Here is an 11,407-nt window from a genome sequence, read left to right as displayed (position 1 = left end):
ATATTTATATATATGCGACCGGCTGAAGCAAGAGACATTCCAGTAGAAATAGATTGCAAGTGTATAAGATAATGTTTCATATATAGCACTCACATTATTATTCTTACTCTGACTTATTTCTATAATATTATGGTTCTGAATGTGATATTTTGCATTTAAAAGACGATTGTGCAATGTAAGTAACAAATAGACTTTTTGAACAAAGTGTTTGATGCTAAAACGTCCTCTACAAACATCTAGAGAACTTACACTGATATAAAGGATACTTAACATAAGTAGCTTTTAAAAGAAGAATTATACTTATGTACTATAAAGTCAATATAAAACGCATCATTAAGCACGTGCTGTTGGAATATTATCCAATATGATAAATGTAAGAAAGGGGCAAAGAAAATGCACTGTGTTCACATTTTTTTCCTCTTTCTTTATTCAGAGCCTCACTGTGTGATAGAACATACATGGTTTATGAAAGATTTCTGAGTGAGATCTGATTTTAGGACTGCTCTTGTCTGATTGGCTGAGAGCTCCCATTCATCCCCACTCCAGGGAAGAATGGCACGGTGTAGTAGCAGCAGGGAGCCAGAGGGGGGGGGGGGGGGGGGGGGGGGGGGGGGGGGGGGGGGGGGGGGGGGGGGGGGGGGGGGGGGCAGCTCAGTCAGCGAGCTCCACATCACGCCAAGCACGAGCATTTCCTTCAATTAATGAATAATGGCCTAAACTAGAATACTGTTGTTGGAGGAAGCCACGAGGAGTTCATTGATCCTGAGTTATGGAAAAATAAAGATGAAAAATAATACAACCAAATCCAGTGAAAAAGAGACATTTTCTGTTTTGATTGGTAAAAACAAATCATATCAAATCAAAATATCTCTATAATAATAATAATAATAATAATAATAATAATAATAATAATATTTGAATATCTAACCTTTGAACTATTTGCAATAATAATAATAATAATAATAATAATAATAATAATAATAATAATAATAATGCTGTCTAGATTCTTTACCTCTCGTTGGGATCCCTTGTTGTAAAATACAAGTTTAACCTGTTTCACTTTTGCTTTTAAATAAACAATGACTGTTTAATGAAAATATATTATATTGTGACATTATTATTATTATTATTATTATTATGAGTTCCTTGTTTCATTTCTAAAACATAAATCATTCCCAAGTTAAATCAGCATGAATCCTCTAAAAGCATCGTTGTTGCCAATAATGAAATTCAATTTTTGATAGTCATGAATTTATCTTTAATTTATATTAAGCCCATACATAATACCAAAACCGATAATAACACAAAAAGAATGCTTGTTAAATAATTTATTCATAATACAAAGTGTTTTTTTTTTCTTCCTATAACCTTCCCGGAAGCGATAATACTCTTTAATTCCAACACAAACGATGGTGCGCGTTTCTACTCCGCTGTGTGTGATGAGGTAAAACAGAAACTTCAACAGAAAAGAGATGGCGTTAAACAAGCTGTCCTTTGCGGTGATTATTTACAGCATTTTTGCGTCTATACATGTGTGTCCCGGTACTGAATTGACAATTTGTAAAAGGCGGAGGACAGGGCCGCCATCACTCTGCAGCAGCAGCAGAGAGCCTTTATATCTGGGAGGCTATAAGCGCGTCCGGGCTGCGGAGGGAGGAAGGCTGCCACGTTTCCACTGGTCGGAACATAACTTATTCAGTAAAAAATATATACAATCTCACGTACATTTTCATCTTTAGGCTAAAGCACAAATCATTCATTCATCTCCAACCTGCGCCCCCCCTCCTCAAAAAATGTCATTCTCTCGCCTTTTAGGACAGTGGATACCCTGGTTAAACTGAGCTTTAGAAGCGTCACAGGCCCCGTTTACACCTGCCATATGAAACATGCGTCTGGGATCCGGATCAGAGTCGGCTGCTAATAAACCACTCCTACTAAAAGCTTACAGTCAACCTCTCAAAGCTACACCAACTGTTGCCTTTCTTTAAACCAAAATTGGATAGAGGCTGAATTTTATAAAATGGTGCACTTTCTTCACTTCAGAATGAAAAAGGACTGGCAGTAATGTCTTTTTTTCTGCAGATGAAAATATTATAAGTACTGAAAACCAGTTCAAAAGAACCTCCATCCGTCTCATTCAGAGCAAAGTGAATGGTCAGCCTGGCTTGTAAAGGTGACAGAGGCTGTAATCTTGGAAATAATGTAACAAGTGTCATGAATTACACTGCACGGGGAAAGCAAAGCAGCATTACTTGTGGAATAAGTCCCAGCAATAAGCCCAACACTGATCCGGATTGTGTGTGTGTGTGTGTGTGTGTGTGTGTATATTAATGTGTTTACATTTACACCTGTTGTTTAAAACTCCAGTTGGATGCGTAAAAACGGATTTGCGTCGCCGAAACAATTTCCAGTCCCAATATTTCTGTCCTTTCACCTGGACATGAACTTGTCATTATCAGTCTTCTTGAAGTCCATTGTGGACAGGAGTAATATCTCCGTGTTTACAGTGTCTGGATGGGGGGGGGGGGGGTTGGATGCACCCAAATGCGTCTCTGGCCATGTTTTGGTGGGCGCGTCTTCTGTGCGTCTTTCTCGGTTTTTACGCATTTTCTTGCTCTGTCAGAGCCCAATGCGACCACTGCCCCCAGGCGCATGTTCGCAGTGTCAGGTGGAAAGGGGATGAAAAAAGAAATGAGTGCATCACAAAGTGTCCGAGCTGTTACTGCAGGGGCTGATCAGCGCCAGGTTGCTGGCCTTGTGCTTTTTCAACAGTCTCGTGATCTTTTCGTCGTCTGAGTTGGGGTCCAGGGGTTTGTTGTACTCGTCGTCGTCCTCGTTATCCGAGCTCTCCTTCATCTTCTCCGTCTCGGAGTCGTGCTTCTTCTTGGCCGTGGCCATCTCTGCCGCGTGTCTCTTCCGCCATTTGGTTCTTCTGTTCTGGAACCAAACCTGTTGAGGAAGGGGGACAGATGCGCACAGATGCTCAACAGGTCCACACATACTGTAGGAACACGTAATGAACAGAAACGCTCCATTAAACTAATCACAACAGGTGTGTAAATCACCCTGGATACACTCCAATGAAAGGCTACCAATAGCAATAACAATTGCACTGAATAATAATAGCAACATCAGTAATAGCACTTTGAGTTATATATGTTGTGTGGCATCGATTACAAGTAAATTATTTTCTTGCCCTCTCCACGCAGCCAAAATAGAATTTTTGCCTGCAGATTGCAATTATTTTTTGCCACATTTTCCAACAATAAAGCAGATTTTTACCTTGACTTGACTCTCGGTCATTCCTAAAGAGTAAGCCAGGCGGGCTCTCTCTGGGCCGGCCAGGTATTTCGTCTGCTCGAAGGTTTTTTCCAGGGCAAAGATTTGCTGTCCTGAAAAGGTCGGCCTGGAGTGTTTCTTCTTTCCATCCTTATCCAACATCATATTAGCTTGAGCTGGGAATAAGAAACACAAGAAGCTACGGGTTTATACAGAGTGGACGTTCAGACCATTAACTTCTTCATTAACTAACTTCAAATTAAAATCTGCCATTGATATTGAAATGTAATGCTCATAAGGTAGCTCCAAATGATCCTCAACAAATCTGAAAAACCTCGAAGTGTGTCTGAGCTCATATGTGAGTTAGTATAACCCTACAGTTTTATTATTATTTTTATTAAAAGTCCTGTCAAGTATTACATTAAAATAAAATGTTCTATTAGGAGCTTCCAGTGTGTAGCCTACTCAAAGTAGTCTGCTATTATGGTGGCCATGCAGTGAAATGTGTATCCCTTCGTACAGCTAATATTTATATATTATATATTATATTTATAAACTAATAGTTTTACATTACCTGTGACGGCTGTGTAGAATATAGTGTACTTGTTTTGCTTGTGTGTGTTTGCATTATAGTGACAGGCCAAATTACTACTAGGCTACTAATAATAATAATAATGTAAGGTTAAATCACAAGACAAGCAAAGTAGCTCTACAAAAACATTAGGCTATACAACCCCACAAATGTGTCTTTTTCGGAAATTTACAATTCAAAAACTACCCCCAAACGTGGACAAGCCAGTCAGTCGGGACTTACAAGGACAGGGAACTCGCGGGTCCCTCCAGGGAGAACCTTGCATCACCCCGGGCCAGAAGATAGGCGCCCTCCCCGGCAGCTCGGCCAGCGGCTTCGGGTACCGCGACATCGCCGGGGTGAAGTACATCCCCGCGGCGGCTGCTGCCGCGGCGGCTGCGGTGGTAGCCAGGCCGTTTATCCTGGGGAAGCCGGAAAGCAGCTGTCCGGCAGAGGTGATGGGTCTCCCAAGGATGTCGCTTATTCCGTGCGGGGTCCCCCCGGCCATCTGGGAGTTAAGGCTGGAGAGGTGGGGCGCCTTAAAGCCCGCCGGGCTCTGCTGCAGCGTATACGGGAAAAGGGAAGTCTTCATCTCGGTCATGTTGTGCAACGCCGCCAGCGGGGTGCTGCCCAGGACGAAAGCACTCTGCCGGTTAGCCTCCATTTGCCCGACCGCTAACATTTGTGAACATGAACCACCAAACTCGCTTGTATAAAAACGGGAAATAAAAAGAACCTTAATAAGAGTAAATCAAGGCGCCGAGCGGACTGGTGATAGTCAGGAGCCAGGCCACTTTTGCCGCCTTCTGCGAAAGTATCCTGGTTGAGGAAGAAGCAGACTCTTGAATGTTGAAAAACTTGAGCAAAAGCGAACTTCTCTTCTCTACTGGGAAGTGAAGAGCTTGGTCAAACTCCCAGAGCTCTCTCTCCGCGGGTTTGTTTTGGTCGAAGTCTGCATGCGTCCGCCACAGGAATCCTCGCGGAAGTCGGACGCTCTGATGATGTTTTTAGTGGTTTTGATGGGAACCATTAAAGGGTCGACTTGTCTTTCCATAAATTGACTCGCTCTAGGCTGGGGGTGAAGCGGTACCCGCTGATAATAGCGCAGCCACCTGCACGCGCGCTATTCCCATTGGACGGGGCTGAGTGAGACAGCGCCCTGATTGGAGGAGACGGGAACTCCGCTGCTTCACACGTGCGTCTCCGCAGGACGGGTGCTGCCTTGACGTGCTGTTGGAAATCATAGCTTCTAGTTAAACTGCAAATGAACGACTCTACTCGGGGGTTTTAATGATTGACTGGATTTATTTAGGCTATGATAGATGATGTTCCCTGTTGCGGACAGTGACTTTTCACAGCGGGTACTGATAGCCGAAAAAAAGTAGTTAATTTAATTTTCAGTCCGAGGTTAGCTTGGGCTAAAAGTTGTTTTCCCTACGTTTTTCATTCCTTTAAACAGCGTTTTTATAGCCTAGCTATTTGACACTATAAGCTAGCAAATATAAACTATAAACCTAGCTAACTCTGTTTTAGCATCAAGTGAAACCCCTTGATTGTTGCTCATAGCCGTGTTAAAGGCTTTTAAATTGTGGAAGTCAGAGTGTCGGAGGAGACCCTGAACGCATCAACAGCCACACTCTATTAAGAGCTTTAGCTCTGCTGTTAATGATGCGTCTCACACCGTGGAAATCTTTGTTTCCACAAAATGACAAAGAATATACATTTACATTATAAGCTGTAACGCAGACTGTGAAAGTAAATTAAAGTAGTAACGAGACTGAGCGGGGTGAGGACGGACTCCTAATGGGTGCAGACTGAAGATTTCATTTTAAAGATAAATCCAAGGACAACATAAACCGATTCAACTTGAAAAATTTTTTTATTTTTTGAATTTATTTTTGTTGATATCTTTGATATGATATGCGGTAAGGGCTTTTCAGCCAGTCAGCGTGTTTTTATTTTTTTTATTTTTTTTTTTATTTTTTTTACTATTATTTCCATTGCACACTATTTCGCGATTAATCCCAGTACTTTGGAGAATGAGGTCAGAAAATAAACTGAGTTATTCCAGCGCGTGTTGTAAAAGATTACGGTTTCACTCACTTTACCCCCATTTTGAACATCGCCACTATTTCTGATCATTTCATATTTTTCATCACACAGCTTATTTGTACGAAGTCGATGAGAAAGACCAGTGTGTGTATTCTCAGATAAAACAGAAGTTGATCAAAATAACAGGGTATTAAACTCTTTAAAGGACACATGGGGGTTTAATAAGAGTGAGATAATAGCCTAAGTGTTTTGGAGATAAACTGCGTTATTACGGAGAAAGTGTGTGAGAAAAAGCGCCAGGCTCCAGTCATCACTCTGAGTGCTGTAATATTTTATGGAGATGTGAGAAGGTTGTAAGAGTGAAATATGGCCACGTTAGCATTTGAAAGGCTTCGACAATTGCACCTTGCTGCCCATTTGCTCACCAGGGGAAGATTGTGGGTTTTAAAAGGCTTGCCTGTATTTCTTCAAGTTGAAGGGATGCAGTATACACACGTTTTCTAATTCTGCAAATGGCCCTCTATTTCTAATTCACGTCCGCATATTCCCCCTGATCATATGGCATACATTGATTTTATTGCCTTGTTTTAAAGTCTTTCTAAAATGATCACAGGAGGAGCTTTTTTTAAAAATATAAATAATAACCTATGATTTGTCAAAAAGCTCAATGTCTTGGTGGTTTTTTTTTTTGGGAGTTAAATCAGCTGACCCAGTTTGAGGTCAATGACAGAACGATTGGCACTTTTTTCTCCATCTCGTCTGCAGCCAAAGACGAGAGAGGTGCCAAGCAGCGCGTGGCCCCTAAAACCATAATCGCAATTTAACATAATGAATAACTTGAATTTTTATCTCCCTAAATTCACAAGTAATTTAAAGTTTGAGCCCTTAAACTCCAATCTGTTACAGGCACATAGACGTGGCTACGCACTGGACGAATGGAAAGGGGGGGGGGATATTGATAGATGGCCTAATTGTTTAAAAGATATTAAACCCATAAAAAATACTTTTATTTCTACAATGAAAGACCAATATATTGACACCCACCTACATTATTTTACCTATGGTAATTCATTATTAAAATAACATAAACAACAACAACAATGCTGGCCCTACTACTACTGATAATTAATAATCTAACGACATCAATTAGACATTATTAGATCTTATTTATTGAAATCACCGTAGTAACTTGGGAACCTGTTGCTCACCGCAGTAAGTCATGATAATGCAGTGCAGATGAATATGAGCCTGATTTATGCTGCATGGATGCTATTGTGAGTTTTAATAATGGCTTATTGGCCTGCTGATGGCGCGTATACCGCGGGCCTTTGTCCTCCTATTGGAGGGGAAATGGGTTGACACACACCGTCAAGATAATCTTATCGGAGTGTTACCTCGAGCCGAATGGGAATTGACAGGGCAGTGATAGGGAAGATAAGGACATGTTGGACAAAAAGACTCTTGTTGCACTAGATCTATGTGCTCAGAGTCAGAGAGCCTGCGTCCAGCTGCTTCATCGCCACTCAGTGCCTGTTCTCTCTGGCCCATAGGCGTAGACACACACACACACACACACACACACACACACACACACACACACACACACACACACAGAAGCAGAGCTAGATTTGTCCCCCTCCAAAAATATATATATGATTTTTTTTGGACGATTGAGTCCACAGCACGTTTTCTTTGACTTTTGTTGGACATTTTTTGTAGTTTTCTCTTCTTTTTTTTCTGGATGTTTTTGTTGCTTTTGAGCACCATTGAAAGATAGTTTTCACAATTTTTTTTTCACACATCACACATTATTTCAGTTTTTGGTTTTATTTTTAATTACTGGCCATAGTAAGTGTAACGAGCTGCCATACATTTTTTCTTCTTCTGTTATTTCACTGATTTATTTCTTGCAGTGCAGAAAATGACTTTTTTCCGGGGCAGGACCCCCAAAGCCCTAAGTTATAATGCATCCCCCCCACCCCAGGTTGAAATTAAACCTACACCCTTGCTCTGGCTTGTATATACATGCATACGTGTATATATAGATATATATATCTATATATATAGACATATATATCTACATATACATATCTGTATGTGCATATGTAAACAATCGGCAGCACACACATTACAAACATACACATCCATAAACGTCAATCTCAATTACACAATAGTTAAAAAATAAAGCACTCAGCGCATTATTATTTTCTAAACAGTCATAGAATTTCACAAGTTGATCAGCTAGAATGTAAAACATGTAGTGTAGGCCTATATATCTACAGATATAGATATATACATAAATATGTAGTCTTTCCCTTTACATACACACTTGGAAGTGAAATGGAAGAAAATGAACTGGGGCCCTCTTTTCAAACGTGATTACATGTGAATGAGTCAGAGCACATGACATCCAAATAAAGGGCTGAATACTCTGGCCAGGATCGCCCTCTAGTGTCACACATTGACATCAACTCAAATGCATTTTTTTTTTGCTGGGGGGGTGTTTACTGTGTGTGGGTTTGAGTCCACCTGTGTTCACCCTTCATCATCAACCCTGCTGATACTTAGAGTTAAGACTCTATTTTTATTCCATATAAAAGCCGAAGGAAAACAACGTGGAATCTCATTAAATAAAGGAGTACCCCTGAAAGAAAATTGTGACATGAGGAATTCTCCCTAAATTAAGTGTGGACTTTTGAATGATTTAAAATGTCTGCAAGTGCAAAAAAAATGAAGGAAGGAACCGTGAGAGGGTTACTGTTTCTAATGACAAGGGTAAGTATGTCAAATCTGTTGCACTGTGACTGGTTCCTCATCAAGAATGAAAAACGAAATGAAAATCAAAACACCAAAAGGAACTGGAAAAAACACAGGAGTTTTTAAGGTTTAATAAAAAGAAAAAAACTCTCCAAAATGAACAGACAAAAAATCAAAATCTGAGCTTTTTTTCTTTTTTGAGTGCAACAGTGAAACAAGAGAAGAGGCCTCTTCAGGCACATTTTCTCAGTTTATGTTCACTTCTTCTACACTGAAACCAAAAATAACCAAAAATGTGTGTTTGTCATTTATTTGAGGCACTGCGTCAAAGTCCCGGACGCCTATATAGTTATTGTTTATTTCCTGAAATTACATCACAGAATTTAATTAAAATTTCTTATTTGACTTTTCTCCTAATTCATAGACTAAAAAATGATAGAAGTTCTTTTATTAGGAGTAACCCCTTGAGATGTGGTGTCTCGTTTTCGAGGGGATCCTCAAAGGCAACAAAAACAACACAATTAGACAAAACAGTTAACAAAACAACGTGAGGGGACATGAAAAAAAAACTGCACAAACATACACACATACTTACAAAAGCTCTCCATCACACCAAAACTCAGCCATATCCTCCCTATTCCAACCAACAAATATTAGACAATAAACAGTCAAGGTTATTAATATAGACAGTTGAGAAAAGAAATGAAAAAAATATTATACATAGAGTATATACAAATATACATATATACACATATACTTACACACATGTATTCATATATGCATATTAACACACATGTATGCATACTGTATGTGTATATACATATACATACACACGAGCAAACAAATGTTTAAAAATAAATGAAAATCAAGAATAAGTATCATTCATGAGTATCAAGTGTGAGGAAAACAGTTTTAGCTTGTATATGGAAATAATTATGAAGATACATCTTAAACTTAAATTTAAATTTAAGAGCCTTTAACTAAATTTGTTAAGACTTCAAAAACAATATATAAATACAATCCAATTACATAAACAGTATGTAACAAATCAGTTTGTCACTGTTCCATTTTTACACATTATGTTTATCTTTATCATTGTACATTTGAAAAAACACATTCACAAACATGTATCTGTTGAATTCAACAAGGTGTCATGTTTTTCTTTCCAGTTGGTCTGCAGCTCGTGTAGGGGAGACCGGGGACGGTTGCAACAGAATCACGTTCACTCATATGGGATTACATAAGAGTCATGTGACACATTTCATGTATAATAACCACTCACTCCCTGATCTTGCATGTGAATATGCACAGCTGTGAGAAGAAGTGTGCAGATTTAGCAGCCAAAAGATCAATTTTCAGGTAAGAAAGTAATATTTGGGACCAAGTGTATATTTTGATTAGTACTGATATTGTTGAAGTTTGAAATAGATAACTTGTATCAGGTAAGAGAGTAGGCTCTTACGTAACATTTGAGTCATTTTATCTATGCTATGGAGGGGGGGTCAAATGTCTTCCTGTAATTTTACATGGATTATGAGCTACATCTGAACCCCCTCTGATGGTTTCCATTGTTATGTGTAACATTCATAAGTATTATTATAGTATTATCACAATGTGTTCTTTAACCCTTGTGTTGTCTTCCCGTCAAAACTGAAAATCAACACTTTTGTTGACTTTTTTTCCAACTTTAACTCAGTATTACTCGGTACTGTTTCAAAAACTGATTTTTTTTAAAATAATAGAAAATTGAATAAACCTCCCCAAAATTAATTAAAATAGACATTTGTACTTGCCAAGGAGCGTTGTGTGGAATCAATCTTGTTATTTTGGGGAATTAAAAAGAACATTGACATAGGTAAACGGGTCAATTTGACCCGAGGACAACCTGATGGATAAGAAAGCTCTTCTGACCTTAGGATACGTACCACTGACACTGTTCTTCATTTAGCCATCGGTGATTAGTTCTTTTTGTTGTTAATGAAGCACAGGAAGATGCTTTAGTGTTGGCACATGCAAAATAAACTCATATATAGATGCATATTTTGTTGTGTAGTCTCAGTTTTTAGTTCTTCAATCTTGCTGTTACAATTTAACATACCCTGGTAGTGGGGTAGGTTGTAACAATGGCACTCCTTGCATTTGACATCAAATAATGAATTCTGTGATATGGTTGGAGAAGTTAAGAACATTGCCATTTGTGGTAGACACACAAGGGTATTTTGTGTCAAAATTTGAGTGTCCTACCAAAGACATTCTGCAAGTTCTAGGAGCTGAGTCAAAGAGTGGTACAACTATCCCCCTTCTCCCTATTTATTTAGTAAATCAGATAATTTTACATTTACGTCTGCGTGGCTAATAGTTAAAGGTGCTCTAAGGGATGTTGGATGACGTCACTTCTTGTTGAAGTATTTTCAAGCTCGCCCCACCCTCCACAGCCCGTCTGTCTATCTAACTTCGCTTTTTACGCTTCTCTCTTCTTCACTTCCCACCAAGTGAACACCTAACCTGGTCAGGGGCAGATTACGTTGTAGATTAGAGATTAACTTGCGTAAAAGCACCGGCTACTGACCAATCAATACTCAACTGATTATGGCATCACCGTTCTTAGAAAATCAGCTGGACCTCGGTGCGCAGAGAGAGAGAGAGTGAGAGAGAGAGAGAAAGAGAGACAGAAAGAGAGAGGTGTGTGCTCACAAAAGTTAAAACATTTAGACCAGACAACTTTTTTATAAAAGATATGGATTAGGA

The 11,407-nt window shown here is 39.3% G+C and overlaps 1 protein-coding gene across 1 annotated transcript; it reads right to left on the bottom strand.

The window, feature by feature from the left end:
- Window positions 1-1,515: 1,515 nt before the first annotated feature.
- On the bottom strand, window positions 1,516-4,929 carry nkx6.2 (NK6 homeobox 2). The gene is made up of 3 exons (XM_034898895.1): window positions 4,094-4,929; window positions 3,283-3,455; window positions 1,516-2,949 (listed from the first exon to the last, which is right to left on the bottom strand). Exons 1-3 carry the CDS (start codon window positions 4,530-4,532, stop codon window positions 2,701-2,703), a joined length of 861 nt encoding a protein of 286 aa, XP_034754786.1. The 5' UTR covers window positions 4,533-4,929; the 3' UTR covers window positions 1,516-2,700.
- Between the last annotated feature and the right edge of the window lie 6,478 nt (window positions 4,930-11,407).

Source organism: Etheostoma cragini, chromosome 17 (genome assembly GCF_013103735.1).
Source record: "Etheostoma cragini isolate CJK2018 chromosome 17, CSU_Ecrag_1.0, whole genome shotgun sequence".
NCBI classification, from domain to species: domain Eukaryota; kingdom Metazoa; phylum Chordata; class Actinopteri; order Perciformes; family Percidae; genus Etheostoma; species Etheostoma cragini.
This window is presented reverse-complemented; position numbering and strand designations above follow the sequence as displayed.

What these genes read in the sequence shown, in the direction of transcription:
- nkx6.2 (XM_034898895.1), bottom strand. Translation starts at nt 4,532, where the DNA reads ATGTTAGCGGTCGGGCAAATGGAGGCTAACCGGCAGAGTGCTTTCGTC. An exon ending in CCCGCGAGTTCCCTGTCCTT is followed by an intron (nt 3,456 to 4,093) that starts GTAAGTCCCGAC and finishes TCTTATTCCCAG; the next exon opens with CTCAAGCTAATATGATGTTG. An exon ending in TGACCGAGAGTCAAGTCAAG is followed by an intron (nt 2,950 to 3,282) that starts GTAAAAATCTGC and finishes CTTCCTCAACAG; the next exon opens with GTTTGGTTCCAGAACAGAAG.